Here is a 19303-nt window from a genome sequence, read left to right as displayed (position 1 = left end):
GGTGTGTGGAGGGATAAATTGGGAGTTTAGGATTAACATATACACACTACTATGTTTAACATAGATAACAAACAAGGACCTACATATAGCACAGGGAACTCTGCTCAATATTCTGTAATAACCTAAATGGGAAAAGAATTTGAAAAAGAAGAGATACATGTATATGTATAACTGATTCACTTTGCTGTACACCTGAAACTATAGTCCAATACAAAACAAAAATTTTTTAAAAACATAAAAAAAATTTTCTTAATGGGCAAAAGACCTTAATAGACATTTGTCCAAATAAAACATACAAATGGCCAACAGGTAAATGAGAAGGTGCTCAATGTCATTATTTATCAAGGAAATGAAAATCAAAACCACAGTGAGATGTCACCTTATACCTGTTAGGAAGGCTATTATCAAAAAAAACCAAGATAACAGGTGTTGATGAAGATGGGGAGAAAAGGGAACCCTTGTGCAGTGTTGGTGGGAGTGTAAATTGGTGTAGCCACTATGGAGAACAGTATGGAGGCTCCTCAAAAAATTAAAAATAGGACTACCATATGATACAGCAATCCCACTTCTGAGTATTTAGCCAAAGGAACTGAAATCAGGATTTTGAAGATATACATGCATTTCCAAGTTCACTGCAGCATTATTCACAATAGTTAAAATATAGAAACAGCCTAAATGTCCATCGACAAATGGATAAAGAAAATGTGGTATCGACATACACAGAACACAAAAGCATACCACTCTATGACTAAAGACACCTGGTAAATAAAACATGGGTGTGTTGCCTGACAAAGTATACAAATGAACTGTCTTTATAAATTTCGGTTCAATTATTAGTCTATTTATTTTACTTCAGGTATGTTCACACAGGGGAAAAACAGGCAAGAAAGAACTTTTGTAGACTGTCAAAACTCTACTCCCTGCTGTCAAGTCCTCATCTTAATCATATAAGTAGCTGGGTATGGAAATGTTAAATCTAATCTCAACCAATATTAATAAGTCTTATATATTCACATAGGTAATGAAAATTTTCTTTTCCATTCCTTTACTATTAGTAATCATCCCTATTTGCTTATTTTAAATTTAAGCCTCTGTTGATGGCTTATTTCAATTAGAGTAGAAATTAAGATTCATGTGACTTTATCATTTTTAACTATATCTTAAATATCTGAAATGTCTTAACTCTTATTAATACCTTTTATCACCACAGCTTCATCAGTATAGAGGTAGTCCAAAATAACTTTCAGTATGTCAGAATGTATTGGCATTTCCAGAGCTGCACAACTGGAAGCCTAAATAAAATAAAATAATTAAACTACAAAATACTACTACAATCTGACTGAGGTTACTGGTATGAAAAACTTTTAACAGGAATCACATCAAATGCAAAACAACATAACATTTATAAAACGCAAAGCTAAAATGAGATACATTTAATTTTTAAATGCCTTGTAACATGAAAAAGAATCAAGAAAAATTGAGAAAAAAAGAAACAAACTGGTATTCCAAATACAAGTCCAAATAATAGTGGAGAATTTAACTTAAGTAACTTTTTTGCAACAATTTTCATTTTGGAATGTTGCTATTTTCCAGCAGACTTATGCATAAATAAAGTCGAATACAAAGCAAAAACTGAGTTAAAATATTTTTTACTTTCTTTAGCATATAATTTCCCGAAAGTATAACTACCAGTCTATGTGTTCTATTTAAATCTTACCTCAATCCATGAGCTACTCAGCATACTATGAAAATATTCTGAAAGAAAAACAACTGAGTAAGAATAGTGAAACAATACCAAAACAAATAAATTAGCAACTAACAAAAGTGTACCTACCAAGTCTAGCACAAAGAACGCATTTATGACAAGGAAATTCCTTTCCATCCACTGATTTCATGGTCACATCACATAAATAAGAACTGGAAAAAAAAAAAGTTTAATTGAAGAGCAATTTCTTTACATATTCAGCAAATAAGAAAATCCATTATAGGATTTAACATTTGATTTTCTCCTAATTAAAGGTGGCAGAGAATATACAACTTGAGGGTATACATATAAAGTACTTCATCTCCTTCCACTTTAGGGAAGATAATAAGGCCTTACAATAAAGATAATATTTGTAAAGGGAACTGAATACAGATAAATATTCAAAGAAGTCTTGCTTTTTATTTTCCTTTTTCAATACAGGCCCAGTGTAATAAGTAACATCATAGTCAAAGGTCTTTAATTCACTTATTTGTACAACCTATTCTGTGCTAAGCACAGTCTAGATACCGCCACAGTTTTTTTTTCTCCAAGACTTTTCACCTACCAAGTACACATACCTAAAAACAAAAACTTTTAATAATAAACATATTTAGAATAGCATATCTATTACGGAAAAAGATTATACTAAAGGAAATAATCTTCATAATGCTGACGAGTCATAATTATACTGGTTTTTGGGTTAACATCATTACCTACTTATAAAAAAATACAAAATTCAGGCCAAAAAAATTTTTTAATTCCTTTCTTTATTAGAAAGTAATCAGAAAAAAATGAACTGTATCAGTGTCTTATTGAGCAGTTAATACTTTCATCCATTTGCCTCAACAGCTCTCTAACATTTCCAGAAATAAAGAAGACTAATAAAGGTAAGAGGGTATTCACATACACATTTTGCTTCATATATGAGTAAAAAGAGCTCTATTTCCACACTTAGGTCTCAAAATCTAGGGATGAAAAGTTTATCTTCATTTCCTAACTTACCATTTTCTCTGACTTAGCTTTGGTTTATTACCAGTTTTCTTGGCAATGACATTAATTTCTTCATTCTCAAATCGGACTCCATCTAACCTATCAAGGATAAAAATTAACAACTGGTGAATATATTCCCCTACCAAAACGAACAACAAAAATCCAACAAATTGGCCCACACCTGAACATAATTATATAATCTGTATCACCTGGAAGAGTATCTCAACTAACCCCCATTCTGTGATAAAGAAATATCATACTTAATATTAAAAATATATTAAACATCAGTATGCATAAAGCCCTTCACTGTTAGAAAACATGATATACTACCCTCCCTTGCTCCTGCCCCACAACTAAGGTTATACTGCCACCGGCAATATAAATACCTTAAAAACAGAGAATTCCAAAAAATCTGGTATATAATATAAGACGACAAATACTGTATTAGGCACTTCATACATGCTATATGACCAAACTACACCAACAATATTAGGTCAATATTATCCGTCCCCTTTTATATACTGAGAAACTGAGGTTCAAGGAAATAAGAAATTTGCCCTACCTAGTCACAGTAGAGCTAAGAGGCATGTATAGTTCCTTATAACTCCAAAGACAGTACTCTTTCCAGAATACCACTCTGTCTGCCACTCCAGATCCCTGTTATACAAACACCATTGAGAGTTCAAACCGACTAACAGCCTCCCTATCCTTTAATGTTTTAATCCAGGGAATCCCAGAGATAGCTTTCACAGAAAATGGAGAAAGGGGTCCATGAAAAGAAAGATACAAATCCAAAAAATAAAGGGGAGGTGGAGAGAAAAGGAGATGGAGACGGAGACTGAGGGAAAGAGAAATAAGAGAAGGAAGATGAGGAGGGAATGGGGGGAAGGGAGGGGAGGAGGAGAAGCAGGTCCAAGAACAGAAGCAAGAGCAGTAGCAGCAGTAAATCAAAGCAAAAAAAACAAAAAAAAAACAAAAAAACAACAAAGAATTTCTAAAAGGAGGACATATGAGATACATGAACAGATATTAAGGAGGAGTCATACCTACTACTCAAACTATTGAAACCAAGTTTCTTTGCAACATTTTGCAACATTTTTACAGGATCATCTTCCCCAACACTTTTTACTTTTTTGAAAGATTTGTTTTTGCTTTTCTGCTTTTCACTAATTGTATGAGCTTGATTACTTTTGTAAACTTCAAATGCTGACTTCTGATTATCTTCATGGGAATTCATTTTATTCAAATGACAATTCGGAGTGCTCTGATATTCTTCTGGTTTTTTGTTTGAATTTATTCTTGGTTTGAAGCCATGAGTTAAAAAGTCACAAGTATCTGTGTATATAAATTGTAGAAGGTATTCAAACAAGTCAGGATGAACCTTCTCTACCACAAAGAGATGGCACCCTGCAGAATCTTCATCTTTCCGGTAAACATCTATAAAGTCTAAAGTAGTACCGTCTGAAAGAAACAATTTCTGGAAAAAGTCAGAATGCACTGCCAAAATATATTTATGTGCAGGGAAGATTCTATTGCCAACTTGAAATGTCACATCATGGATGTTGTCCATTTCATCCGTTTCCCTCAACAGTTTGCCAAACTCTTCGAAAAAGGATGATGAGGACACAGCTGGAATTTCATAAAGGCTAGAAATGAAACAAAAATTATTTTTACTTTCCAGAAAACGAAAAAAAGAAAGCATCCCTAGCCAACTCTCCTTTTAAAGTGTAATTTTTTATTTATTAAACTTAGAAAATTTTAAATTTAGCACTTCCAATAACATAAGAATATTGCTCACAGTCTTTGATACTGTATCACCCTTTAAGTATTTTCTATTCCTTTACGTATTTTTTCCCCTAAACTAAAATGACAAGAATTAAGTGTTCCTTTGAAAGCATTGTTTTCTTTCTACAAGGAAACACTAGAATATAAATTTGAACAACTGTTTCACAGAAATTTTTTAAATGATTAAAAGTATCACTAAAAACATTCAAAAAGAGTACAGTTTTCAACTTTTTCCTCTTTTATATCCTTTTATTTCACAAGTGGAGAAAACATATACAGAAACGAGTAAATACTTCAGGTCCCAGATCCCAGAATAGGTTAGAAACTTAAGGAAGTAAAGATAAATACACACACAGACATACATCAGTCCACAACCCTGGTTCTTTAGTACTGTAAACATGCAATCATACCTTCCCAATCTACATTTTGCCCTTCTAGGTAGGGTGACCAACCCCCCTGGTCAGCCTGGGACTGAGGGTGTTTCCCAGGAGAACAGACTTTCAGTGCTAAATATGGGACTGACCTGGGCAAAGCAAGAGGAATGTTAACCCTGTCTCTAGGACTTTTTCCCTCTTCAATAAGACCCTTGATATTTATCTTAACCTGTCATCTCTGTACTAATGTGACAGAAGATTTGCACTGAGATTCACAATGCCCTCCAGATGACTCTATACTACCTCTTCCTTTGTCATTTCTCATTGTATTCAAGGGTCAGAAATTTTTATGAACTACATAAGAAATATTTATAATCTGTTTCTCAGAATCTGAGAACCTACAGTACATCACAAAGTACTAAAGATATGAATAAATTTTGTGTGTATATGTACATATTATCTTCAATATTTTCAATAAATATCAGTTTACAAACTAAAAGGAACATTCAACATTTCCAACGTAACAAATTCCACCCCTGAGTTAACCTGGTAACATGACTGTATCAATACGTCTGAAGTCTCTACAAGACTTGACAACAGCTCTTCAATTAAATTTGTTCCAAGAGCTATTGAAAACAGAAAGCCCAGTGATTGTTCCTTCTAAAAAAGAAAGTTAGTACATACAAGAGTACCTACCTTGTTTTAGGATCTGATTGCAAGATTGCAAAGTTGCATCCACTTGGATCTGTGCTGACACTAACAGCTCTATGGGCAAAAGTAAGTTTCTCAAGTCGAATTCTTTCATATGCACTATTTATATCAGAGACACAAGACACATCTGGTGAGGAATTATGAAGGTTTGATAAAATCTCTGCTAAAAAGAAAAAAATAAACTTCCATTAATCAAGGCTCTGTTGAAACTTAAAATGATTTAGGAGTAAATAATAGAAAAACAATTAGGAGAATATGGAAATATCTTCTGTCTGTGTTAAGTCCTTCTGAAGAACTACATCTTCTCTCTCTTCAACATAATTTACACCCTATATATTGGTTGGCTTATATAAAGGAAATTTTGGTGGGTCAATTCTCAATTATTCATGATATTATCCTCCACATTGCAACCAAAGCTATCTAAAAGGCAAATACAATGTTATACTACCTTTTAAAATTCCTTAGCTTCCATTAAAAATTTTATTTGCTCCCTCCCTTCTTCTCCCCCTTCCTTCCATTTATTCAGCAAATATCTGAGTGACCACACTGTGCTACTGTGATAAAGTGCTTTTCAGTGTATCCCTAGTAATACAGTAGTGAACCTATAAGATAGGCATGTCCCTACCATCTTGAAGTACACAATGTAGCAGAGAAGGCAGACATTAAACAAATGATTTTTTCATTAAAAGTCAGATCAAGCCTATTTAAAAAAAATATGAAATGTGCATGCAAAGAAATGATTCTGACTGTAGTATGAAAAATGTTTAAAGTAAACAAAAATAAAGAGAGAGAGATCATTTAGGAAACTAAGAGTCCAGAAAAAGAATGAACACTATAGACTGAGGTTGTAGCAATGAAACTAGAGAAAGTGAAGATTTCAAAAATATTTAAAATGGAAGTGACAAAACTTGGTGACCAATGGGATGTAGAGGGTGAGTGAACATGGGGTGTGAAAGATACCCATTTACTTAGAAACACTGAAAAGCAGATGCATGAGCATGAGATCAGAATTCAGTTTTAGACCACTAAATATGACTAAGACACAATTCTGAGGACTTCCAACACTTACAAGTCAAATGTGCATTCTAGTTACTCTCTCAAAAATTCACTCTTTTTCAGCCTCACAGGGCTTTCCTAATCTTCCCCGACACTCAGTTACTCTAATTTCTATGCTCTCAAAAAACTTATTATGTGCACATTAGTATTTGTCTCCATGAACTGCAAATATTTATATACATGTCTATTGCCCCTACAAACTCGTAAGTGTCTGAGAACAGGGGCCTGTCATATATTTTTGTATTATTAAAACCTAGCCCTATATCCGGCACATAGTAAATATATCTTAAATGTTTATAGACTTGTGTAATCTATAAAGAAATAAAATATGACAACTCAATAAACTATCCAAAAATCATTCCTTTGTAGCTTTATAGTTTTGAAGAATATGTTTATAACTTCCTGAGTAATTATAAATGTTCTTTATATATCTTTTAGCATATAATAATTTGATTTATTTATTCAACAGATGACTTAATGAGGGACTATTATGTGTCAGGAAATATGCTGAATGCTAAGTAATATAGAGGAACCTTTGATTCCTCTATAAGGATATACAGACCTTATATCATGGTCCTTGCCATCTTATAATCTGATAGGAGACCAGCATTAAAAAAATTAATCACAAAGATAAATACATAAAAACAAGTAAAATAAGTTGCATGATGAAAATAGAAAGAGAGTATTAAAAGTAAAACAGGGTTACTAAGTTTAGATTAAGGAATCAGTGAAAACATCTCTGATGAAGTAAAAATTAAGCTGAGATGTGAAAAATTAGGAAAGGCCCTGGGACTAATCATAGCTGGATAAGACTGAATACCTGAAGGTCAGTGTGTCTGAAGAGTGGTAAGTGAGAGGGAGAGAATTCAAGAGGAGTTCAGAGATGCAGACAAGAGTCAGAGCAGGAGCCTTGTAGGCCATGTACAGGAAGTGAGGAAACCATCAGAGTTTTTAAACACAGGAATATTAGGATCAGAGCTTAAAAGCTCACTATGGTAAGAGAATAAAAAGAAGCAAGAGTGGAAATAAGAAAACTTATTTTTTGCAGTCAGTCATGTGATGACTTGGGCTAGGGTGGGAGCAATGAGATGTAAAGAGATAAATGAATTCAAATTTTTCTGGAAGGAAAAAAAAATCAACAGATTACTAGTTACGGATGAAAGAAAAAAGCTGCTAACCTAAGTTAAAAACCAATGTTAAATAACCCACAAGTTTGTAAATTTATAATCAGATAATTAAGAATGAACTATATAATGTAATGAATGACTTCTATTTTCAATGGTAGCATTTAATTAAAGCTCTCCTTTATATTCATCAAGGAATGAATAAAACTTATCTCCAATTATTCAGCAACTGTTTAATAAAACCACCTGTACTTTTTAAAATTCTCAATGAACATAAAAACCTTATTCTTCCTGTAATTTTCCTCTAAGTCCTAAGATACTTTATAAAAGTTTAATTTTATATATTCAAACATGTAAAAAAACAAAAACAAAAAAACCCATAGCATAAGCCACTCAATTCTCAGTTTGGGGAGAGAAAAAAAAAGGAGCTTGGAAGATGGTTCAAATCCATCTGGGAAGTTTTTTTTTTTTAAACTTTATATATCCCCGCCCCCGAGAGCCAAGGCTAGAGACTAATGTGCCCCTGTTATGATGGGAATGTACCATGACCTCAGGGCATACTAAAAGGTTGAAAACTCTGGATTTAAGTGAATTGAATTCCCTTTGTTTACCTGCAAACACACAACCAAAATCAAAAGAAGCGATATAGGGATAAAACCTAATAACACTTGTCAGTTAAACCTAATGATAAATACTTATAAAATTAAACGTTAGCTAAAGGTATGCCATTCACATATATGAACAAACCTTTCTTTTCAGAACTCTTTCTTTTTTCTTCAAACCATTTCCCTCTAAATCCCTCTCCATCTCTTGTGACAAAAAGAATTTCATTTCTACTTAAAGCAATATCAGAAATGAAGACTTGGCGTGGGTAGGCCCATCGACACTGCTTCAGAGAACTGTTGACTGATCTCCAGCAAAATACCTAAGATAAAACCAAATTTCAGTGGAATAGAAAGCAATATAGCATCTGAACAACGAAAAAATGAAATCAAGAGATATTATCTCTAAAAATAAAAGCTCTGATTAGTATTTTCAGTGTTCATTCTTTCAAAGTAAAAGATAAACACTACAAAAGTCAAGATGGTGTGTCTTTCAGAAAATACATCAAGCTAACATGAAGCATTAAAAATGCTTTAAAGACACTCCTCTTATGAAGTAATTTTCACTGTTACTTGTTTGGGGCAAACAGATACAATGGAAAGAAAAACAAAAATCTTAATGCTAAAACTCGGAATATTAGACTTGGTGTAGTATTTACAAGAATGTAAACCACCCTATGAAAATCCAAACTTTACTCTCAAGAGGGAGAAAAAAGAGATGTCTGCATAACTCAGGTAAAACAAAGTCTTAGAGACAAAATAAATCATAGAATTCAATGGCTTCCACGTGGTTCTGCAAACCTTAGTGTTCCTGAGAAATAGCTCAGGTTCTGCAAACCTTAGTGTTCCTGAGAAATAGCTCAAGGATGGAGAGCGATGAGGGCTTCCCAATCCAGCTCTATCCAGAGCAGCAACCCTTTTATCTGCTTCACAGATTGGTATTCCAAGTATGATTTCATTTGAGCAATTAATACTGCTGATCTTTAAAAGCTCAATCCCCTCATAATTAAGAAACCTGAAGCACAGAATGGTATCTGCCAAGGTCACTCAAAAGTTACGTACACAAAAAGTAGACTGTATTGATTAACTGATTCCGTCAGAGCTTGGTTGTCATTTTTACAGCAAAGTAATTAATTTTACAGGAAGTAAATATCCACATGTATAAACAAGCTAGATCCTTATTAATGTAAATGAAATAAATCCCAAAGTCAAATTTTGTTTGTTTGTTTTTTTTGCAGTACACGGGCCTCTCACTGTTGTGGCCCCTCCCGTTGCGGAGCACAGGCTCCGACGCGCAGGCTCAGCGGCCATGGCTCACAGGCCCAGCCGCTCCGCGGCATGTGGGATCTTCCTGGACCGGGGCACGAACCTGTGTCCCCTGCATTGGCAGGCGGACTCTCAACCACTGCGCCACCAGGGAAGCCCCCAAAGTCAAGTGTTTACATATTCAACCTTTTAAATGCAATTCCATGCCTCTGCTTCCTGCTTTTAGTACAAATTAGATCTCTAATTCTTAAATATAGTTCCCTCAAATAAAATCATCAACCACAGTAGATTTATGCCTGTAATGTACCAGCAGGTGGAGCTTTATAATTCTTCAATTTCTAAAATGCCAATTTGTATAGCACTTTATAAAACCTCAGAAAACACTTGCATGTTATTATTTTATAAACAAAAAGCAGAAAGCAATCTGTGTTTTTCCAGTCACAGTGTAAAATTTTTTCAGTGTTTCTAATGTATAATACATATTTTTAATTGACAATTTTATCAGAGGAATAAAAATTAGAACTCTATTTACTTAAAGGAAAAGAGGTAAGAGAGTCTTTTTTTTTGGCTGCACCATGCAGCATGCGGAATCTTAGTTTCCTGACCAGGGATTGAACCCGTGCCCCCTGCACTGGGAGTGTGGAGTCTTAACCCCTGGACCGCCAGGGAAGTCCCAGAGATTCTTTATATAGTGATCTAGAAATACATTACATTTTCTATATGATAGTTATGATCTCTGCATATATATTATGTGTACATTTGTTTAAAACCAAATTTGAGAGAAAATTTCCAATTATGTATTTTTAATATTGCCAGCTTAGCTTTTTATTTTTTAAGAATAGTTACATATCTCATATGTATGCAATTCAAAACCATTTTTCAGTACTCAGTGTATATATCAAATAAGCTATCAAAACCTCTTACTTTCATTTTAAGCACAATAAATGAACATTTAAACTACAGTTTAACAAGGCAGTACTATGCAACATCAGTTAAATGTCATCATACTTTCTTTGAAATACCAGCTCCCAACTCTCAATAATTAGTTCTGGACATCAAAAACAAGTAGGGAAGGCTTCCCTGGTGGTGCAGTGGTTGAGAGTCCGCCTGCCGATGCAGGGGACACAGGTTCGTGCCCCGGTCCGGGAAGATCCCACATGCCGCAGAGCGGCTAGGCCCGTGAGCCATGGCCGCTAGGCCTGCGCGTCTGGAGCCTGTGCTCAGCAAAGGGAGAGGCCACAAAGGTGAGAGGCCCGCATACCGCAAAAAAAACAAACAAACAAACAAACAAAAACAAGTAGGGAAACAAAAGTCAACAGGAATCATCACTATCATAGCAATACAGTTTTACATTATCAGGTCTCCTACAGCTATCAACTAAGAACAAGATTACTATGCTTTTTTATAAATATATACTCACCCTTCCAGCTCCATCCATTGCAAGAATGCAAATTTTTTCACCCCCATTTTCTTTCAAATGTTCAGGATCAACTTTGTATTCCATATGCCCCCCAGATACAAGAACCTTTTTCACATTTAGTTGTCTGGGTGAAAAAAAAAATTCTAGATTAACATGTTCTCTAAAACATACAATCAATTTTAAAGAAATTACTGTTCAAACACTAATTTAGGGTGATTACTGTGAAAGGTGGAGTAAGATGATTTGACCTTTGTTATCCTTAGTTCCTCCTTTTATGAGTTTCCCCTACACAATGACCATTTCTTTCTATGGCAAGTCCTTCCCTCCCCAAAGGTCTCTACCTACCCAGATACACACATTAAATATCTAAAACCTCACTTGCTCATGTACACACATTCTCTCTAGATTAAATAACTGATAAGGCTAAAAGCTCCTAAATATATCTGCATTTTAACAGAAAAAATTTAAACCTCAAATCAAAACAAAAATCCTTAATTTCAAATATGGACAACTTTAGATATACCTACCAAAAAAATCATTAGTATTGCTAATTTAATAACTCATCCACTAGTCAATTCATTATACATTTCATTACATCTACACACGTGATGTGCCTATAGCATTGTGTGAAACCTGCCTGCTATTACTCCAATGATTATCCTCCCTTTCAGATATTTTACCCACGTTTTAAAATGTTTTTCTTTTTTTGTTTGTTTAATGTTTTTCTTCTCAAAATTACTACATTGTAACCAGCTGTAACAGAAGAATTTTCTTAGTGAAAACTTGGATGTAACTTATATTTATGTAATTTAATGTTATCAGGGCAGATTTTATAAATGTAAAGTAAAAACAAAACCTAACATTTCACAAATCATCTCATGCTCAGAAAGAAACCTACACAGTCAGTTCTAAGAAACATGTATGTTCACATTTTCATGTTTTTATAACTGAAATATGACCTACAATTGATAACCTTCCAGTTGTTACACACAAAAGATAAGTTGTATGTATTGATGGTTGACATCTGCTCATGAGCTAACCTCATAGTTGGTATCTGTTCATGAAGTTACCATCTCATTGACATTAGCAAAAGCACATTCTGTTGAATTTCAATTCAAATCCCTGATTACTTTAAAAGTTGGATAGCTACTCTCTAGAATTCCTACACATTCCTGCTTCTACTAACTGAGCTATTGTACCTGCTCAAAGATCTATTTCTCTACTTGTATTTATTACTACAGTTATAATATAATGAAACATCATGTAAACCAATGAAATATTAGTCTGAAAAGAACACTTTCTATAAAAGCTGAATACTTTAAAAAGACACAATAAATATGACAAGCAAAAAACGGCTGTCGGGCTTCCCTGGTGGCGCAGTGGTTGAGAGTCCGCCTGCCGATGCAGGGGACACGGGTTCGTGCCCCAGTCCGGGAAGATCCCACATGCCGTGGAGCGACTGGGCCCGTGAGCCATGGCCGCTGAGCCTGCGTGTCCGGAGCCTGTGCTCCGCAACGGGAGAAGCCACAAGAGCGAGAGGCCCACGTACAGCAAGAAAAAAAACCAACAAAAAATAACGGCTGTCAAATTAGATATGGATTAACCAACTATATAAAATACTGAAAATGTATAAAAAATATAGGATTTTGCCTTTAACTTACTTCACACTTGTTTTTAAGCACTTGCTCCTTAAATCATTCAAAATGGAAGTAACAGGTAACACATTATAAGTATTATAAATATGGTTTATGCACAAAAGACAGAGAACTCCAGTTGGTAGACCCATCTACGTTTTATAATTCCCTGCTTAAACTGACTTTTTGATTAGACAGCCAACTGCTTGTTTACTGCATGTTACTAAAACAGGTAACAACTGCCTATACAGATACAAAGATAAGAAAATATACCACTTAGGTATAAATACAAGGACTGAGTAGAGGGTCCACAGAATATGATTTTTTTAAAATAAATAAGTGTATAATATATAAAAGGCTAAACGTGAACCAATGATAGTGTCACAAACCAAGAATTATGATTCATCTAGTTCTGTGCACCTGAAGCATAAAAAAAGGGAAACTTATAGGTCATATTTAACCATATGTTATCGTAATTCAGAAATACTATTTTACAACCTACAAAGAACTTTTATATATATTTACTGGATGTTTGCCAAAAGACTAAGATTATCAAAGGCAAAAACTCCTGACTTTCCCACCGTTCAATTTTCTCCATTTGACATTTCAGAGAATGCATAAAGCTGATACTCAGATATTTGCTGGAAGAGCTGAATTATTATTAAAGTATGTTTCTTTCACAAAAATACACATACTTAGAAGCCATCTTCTTGCACTGATAGTCTGCAAGTAAGTAAATATCTCCCTTTGTGGTAACACAGACAGTTGCCCCATCACTAGCAGCAACCAAAGACACAGTGATGTCCTTATGGTGAAGGGCAGAGACTTGACGAGGGGCAGTTACACACTTTTCTCCATTGGGATCTAGTAAATAACCTAAAAAATTACACAAATAAACAAATCACAAAATATCCGTTTTAAGAATACAATTTGTTTTTCAGATATTGTCATCATGGATTTCTTACCCAGCTGTCCACCATTTAGTCCCATGGTGTAAACAGCTTCTCTAGTCCATAGCACTGTATGAAACCTGCCTGCTGCTACTCCGGTGACTGTCCTCCCTTTAAGATATTTTGCTTGCATCTATTCAAAAGACAAACAAGACTTCAGTTTATTATGTACCTATGAACTAACAGAATTTTGCACAAGATCCAGTAGACCAGGGTAGCAAATATATGGCATATTTGCTGCCAGTACCCCCCTCAAGTGCTAATGGCATTCATCACTAATAGATCTCAGCACTAATACTGACACCCCAACTCTTCTCAGAATACAAGACATCTTGATGCAGCCACCTTAAGTCAGGAGTTGAAACATGTAAAAAAAAAAAACTGACACAGTATAAAAACCAAATCATTAAACTTTTGTTAACAAGCAATATGCAAAACAGGCATTCTCATTCTTATTGAAAACTATGATACTTTTAAATTTGACATATCCAGAGTATCTCAACAGTGACACTACTGACAGTTTGAACCAGATCATTCTTCGTTGTGGGGATTGTGTTGTGCATCGTAGGAGGTTTAGCAGCATCCCTGGACTCTGCCCACTAGATGTCGGTAGCACTACTCCCACCCCTACACCCAGCTGTGACAACTAAAAATGTTTCTAGACATTGCCAAATGGCTCCTGGGGTACAAAACTGTCCGCACTTAATACTGGCTATGTCCATATCAACCCAGAGTTCCACGGTAGCCACACAATGAGAATAAAAATGGGAGTAAAATCTACCATTTCTAAAGTCTGCAAAATGATTAAATATCTACAAATTCCACAGTTGGTTGGGGAAAATGGGCCTAAGAAGTACCACAGATTGCAAACTACCTCTAATTATCTTGGAGTAATTCCTGTTGATTCATTAGCCATCCAGGATGGAAAAGCACTGGATTTTAAAGCTTATTACTAAAAATGTATATCTAATAATCATTTTAAATCCAGAGGATTAAACCAGTGAAGAAGTCTAACACCCAAAATGCAAAATCTTATGAGTTGAAAACACATTTGCTATATGTGATGATTCTAGTAACATATTAATTTAAAGCACCAGTCCTGTCCTGCGTACTAGGTCCCTGAAGTTGAGGAAAGGCCACCCTCTGGTGGTGGTTGTACAAATGCGAAAGGGAAAACAGAACAAAAACAGTTGCTTTTAGACCTATGTTCCCTCACGTAAACTTGCCAGGTATGATTTCTGCGCAGAGACAGATCTACCATGAAGCCAATAAGCTTAAGTTTCTGGATGCCTCATTTACATGGCCCACTTTTTACTTATAAAATTTCTATTTTTTTCTTAAGAAGGGCCTCAAAATTATTTAAATTTCAAACCCAAAATATCTGGATTCCCTGATGCTTATGAACACTTACAAGTTGAATCTAAGGCAGTTTGCTGCCTAATGTCCCAAGTGCTCTTTCTCACTCCAAACAAATGTTAATCTGTACATTACTACGCTTAATTTCTCCTGTGAAAAATAAAATATATACCACTGAAGAAACACACTGTTGAATACAAGTAAAATAAGTTGCTCTGTCAATGCCTTCCATTTTTTTGTCCATATAGGTTTTACACCAATGGTCACCTTATTATTTAAGTTTGGGCTTCCCTGGTGGCGCAGTGGTTGAGAGTCCGCCTGCCGATGCAGGGGACACGGGTTTGTGCCCCGGTCCAGGAAGACCCCACATGCCGCGGAGCGGCTGGGCCCGTGAGCCATGGCTGCTGAGCCTGCGCATCCGGAGCCTGTGCTCCGCAATGGGAGAGGCCACAACAGTGAGAAGCCCGCGTACCGCAAAAAAATAAAAAATAAAATAAATAAAAATAAAAAAGAGAAGTTTACCTGTCTAGGTACATTACAACTGGAAGGTGGAGGAATGATTCCTAATTGATGAAAAATATTTAGACCAAACGTATAAACACATCCATCTTCAGTTAATACAACAGTATGATCCTTAGCAGCTGCCACTTGAGAACAATTATGACCACTCAGTCCTTCCACAAGCCTAGGGACCTACAAAATAAAATTAACTTCAGTATATCACATTAACCGTTTATATAAAGTACAAAATACAAATAGAATCTTATGATACCACATCCCAAATGATACGACTGCTATACAGCTGTACCTATCATAGGCAAACTGTACAATTCAGCAAGGGGGAGATAAGTTTAATGGACATTGCTTTATAAGTAAAATACAAAATCCCAGTGAGACATTTCAATAAAACAATTTGATTCAATAAATGATTTTTGAGCCCTTATCATTTATCATACACCAAGTGCAAATGTGTCTGGTTTGAATAAAGGGAGCTCTTCAGCCAAAGTATTCATTGGTGTAGTGAAGAAATAAATAAGAATACAGGAATCAATGCAGCCCTTCAATGCATAACCAAACATACGATACCATATTCCTTTAAAGTCATTTGTTCTGGGTTCAAATCTTAATTCTGTCATTTACCAGCTATTTGATCTCAAACAAACCTCATCTTTTCTCATTTTCTTCATCTGAACACAAAATAATAATAGTATTTTGGATGATAAAAAATCAGCATAAGGAGTAAATGAGTTAGTAAGTACAAAACACAACACTCTCTGGCTCAGAGTAAACAATTGATAAATGAGTGCTATTATTATTGTCATTGTGTATAAAATGAGGATAATAAGGCCTATAACCTCACAATGCTGTTGTCAGGCTTAAATCAAGGCAATGATATTGCATGGAAAGCACGAACAATGCCTAGAACATAATATACCCTTGAAAAAAATGGAAGAGACTACCATAGCTCTCTCTCATTTTTAAAGACCTCTTAACTGATGAACATGCCAGCAGTCCCCTCAAAAAAAACTTACCTTAAAAGTAACCTAGTGAGGAAATAACTTTCCTGAATGTAATGATTATTAGGTTTCTTCCAATTAGCACTAAGTTTCAGTAGCATAAGAGTCAATTTTGTGATTATACAATGAAAATATTGGCCCAATTTTCAGACCACAAATACCTTAATGAGAAGTTAAAAATGAATAAAAACTTAGATCCTGGACTACAGGAAGAGTTTTACAATTAGTCTGATTTTTTAAATTTCAACTATGGAAATATTTTAAAGCTTATTTATGTACTCTCCTGACTCGATGTTTGCTATACAATATAATTTTTCTTTGATGCTTTAGAATTTTGCATCATATCTAAATCCTTATTTTGAACACAATACACCAGGAAAGTAACTGATCTTGTAAACTCTATTATCAGTCGGTATATTATTTTCTCCTTATAGTTGGTTAAAAAATTTTTTTAGTTAACTGAGGTTTCCAGTTTATACAATTTTACCAAAGTTACCTAAACTGTATAATGACATTTCAATTACCAAGCATGTCTGTTCATCTCCATGGCCTAATCGTCCTCCAGGACCATGACCACAGGTATAAACTTGCCCTTTCTGAGACAGAAACACTGAGTGAAATTTACAAAGCACCACCTACAGGAAAACAAGAGAATATTATTAAACTTCTGTGAATAAAACATCCTTTATTTTATAAAAAAGAAATAACAGAATATTACTAATTGTTTAAGCTAGATAATGGGTACATTAGGATTCATTATACTGTTCTCTCCACTTTGTACATGTTTAAAGTTTTCTGTAATAAAAATTTATAATATATGGTGGTCTATTTTAAAACTACGTCTAAAAACACTGACATTGGGGGAAGAAAAATTTAGAAGGAATTAAGCAAGTGTTACCCACAAGAGACTAAACAAAGGAAAATGCAAATCTTAAGTATTCAACTACAAAAAGTAGTAGTCAGTTGTTTTCTAATTTCATAAAATCTCAAACAGCAAGAATTGAACAGAGTAAAATATGAAGCATAAAGATTACCAAATAGTGACTATTACTAAAGAAAATAATAAAAGTGCCTTAAGAGTATTTTTTCCAACATCACCTTATAAACAGGGAGTGTGTGGGGGGGTAAACAGTACATGCTTTTTATACCTCTGATTTTGTCTAATATACCTTTAATATAATTACATGGCTTTAAATAATTTTACACTAATTTTCAAGCTCTTCTCTTTTCCCCACTTCCTTCCCAGAACCCTCCTTGCCCTCTGACAAACAGTTCCATTTTCATACATTCTTACCAGAAAACAAGGTTACTATAAAAGGGTTGAACTGCATCAGCAGAAGGCAATAATAGGAAACCAAGAGCAGTTTTAAATATGCATGCACTTACATACGTAACCTGCAGGCCACACTTTGCTACTTTTCAATGCATCAGTATACTTATTTTACCTTAATACTATCTAAAAATCCTTTTTTACTTTTAAAAATAATCTGCATTTACATCTCTTATGCCACCCATAAATATTTCTAACTTAGGATATTAAAAAAAGGATTAAGAAATAAAAAATCCTAGAATTATTTTCCAGAAAGTCAGGGTCCTTTGGAAAAATAAGAAAATCATGGACTTCCCTGGTGGCGCAGGTTAAGAATCTGCCTGCCAATGCAAGGGACACGGGTTCAAGCTCTGGTGCAGGAAGATCCCACATGCCACAGAGCAACTAAGCCCGTGCACCACAACTACTGAGCCTGCACACCACAACTACTGAAGCCCGCACGCCTAGAGCCTGTGCTCCGCAACAAGAGAAGCCACCGCAATGAGAAGCCCGAGCACCGCAGTGAAGAGTAGCCCCTGTTCACAGTAACTAGAGAAAGCCCGTGCGCGGCAACGAAGACCCAAAGCAGCCAAAAAAAAAAGTTACAAGCTGAATTGCAAGCTCTGTTTACACATATCCCTAAACCACTTGGCGAGTTCTGTAAATACATGTGCCTATGATAATGCGAAAATCACTATCTTATTTATTAGCTGTACCACAAATGCCTAAAAAGTCTAAAAATAAAACCCAAAATTGTATTCAAATGTGTAATACAAAGTTACAATCTGTAAGGGAAAAATTATTTCATGAAACCACAAGTAATACATTTTGTTCAATTCTATATTCAATATTAGGATGCCATTCTATAATCTCTGACTTCTACAAAACAACCAATACCAGAGTGTAAGACCTCCAACTTTAAAACCTCTGAATTTTTTAAGGAGGTAACTGACATGCATTTTCATCTTAATTCTGAGGAATATATTATGCTAATAATAATCATCTCTGTTCCATGGCAGTTAATTCATCTGGTACTATACTACAGAATCAGCCCTTTTTCAGTGAGTAACAGGGCTCTCAATGGTGCTCAGTAAATATTCCCATTAACTTGCTTCCATTTTTCTTACTGAAATTTACACTGCTTTCCTTCCTCTCAAACCTATCCACTGTGCTTGTGTTTCAATCCTCCTTTTCGTAGTTAAAAAAAAAAAAAAATCCCTTACATCCTTAATTTCTTCACAAAATACTCTCATATCCTTGCCTTAACTGAAATGTAGTTTTCTCTTTAGGTATACTGTTTCATCCTTAACCCTACCAAGTGGAATATGCTCAGTTCTTCTACAGCACATATATCTTAGGATCAGAAGGTACAATCAGCCCGTTTCCTAATGTCACCATTACTCCTTCACTTTTTTTTTTAACATCTTTATTATTCCTTCACTTTTGTGTAAAAATCTCTGCTCCT

The 19303-nt window shown here is 34.8% G+C and overlaps 1 protein-coding gene across 4 annotated transcripts in view; it reads right to left on the bottom strand.

Annotated features, from left to right (window-relative positions):
• Positions 1 to 19303, bottom strand: part of IBTK (inhibitor of Bruton tyrosine kinase) — a 114207-nt gene that overhangs the window by 55581 nt on the left and 39323 nt on the right. For 3 of the 4 annotated variants that reach the window (XM_060167230.1, XM_060167232.1, XM_060167229.1), the window contains 12 exons: positions 17054 to 17164; positions 15535 to 15705; positions 13672 to 13789; positions 13402 to 13582; positions 11073 to 11196; positions 8532 to 8709; positions 5590 to 5767; positions 3781 to 4380; positions 2747 to 2833; positions 1835 to 1917; positions 1718 to 1755; positions 1196 to 1292 (listed from right to left, as the gene is read on the bottom strand). In XM_060167230.1, the coding sequence (XP_060023213.1) occupies positions 1196 to 1292; positions 1718 to 1755; positions 1835 to 1917; positions 2747 to 2833; positions 3781 to 4380; positions 5590 to 5767; positions 8532 to 8709; positions 11073 to 11196; positions 13402 to 13582; positions 13672 to 13789; positions 15535 to 15705; positions 17054 to 17164 (1966 nt within the window). The remainder of the gene's footprint in view (positions 1 to 1195; positions 1293 to 1717; positions 1756 to 1834; positions 1918 to 2746; positions 2834 to 3780; positions 4381 to 5589; positions 5768 to 8531; positions 8710 to 11072; positions 11197 to 13401; positions 13583 to 13671; positions 13790 to 15534; positions 15706 to 17053; positions 17165 to 19303) is intronic. The other variant, XM_060167231.1, reaches the window with a different exon arrangement.

This window comes from Lagenorhynchus albirostris, chromosome 12 (assembly GCF_949774975.1).
Source record: "Lagenorhynchus albirostris chromosome 12, mLagAlb1.1, whole genome shotgun sequence".
NCBI lineage: Eukaryota > Metazoa > Chordata > Mammalia > Artiodactyla > Delphinidae > Lagenorhynchus > Lagenorhynchus albirostris.
Note: the sequence above shows the minus strand (reverse complement) of the source record. Positions and strands in the feature narration are given on the sequence as shown.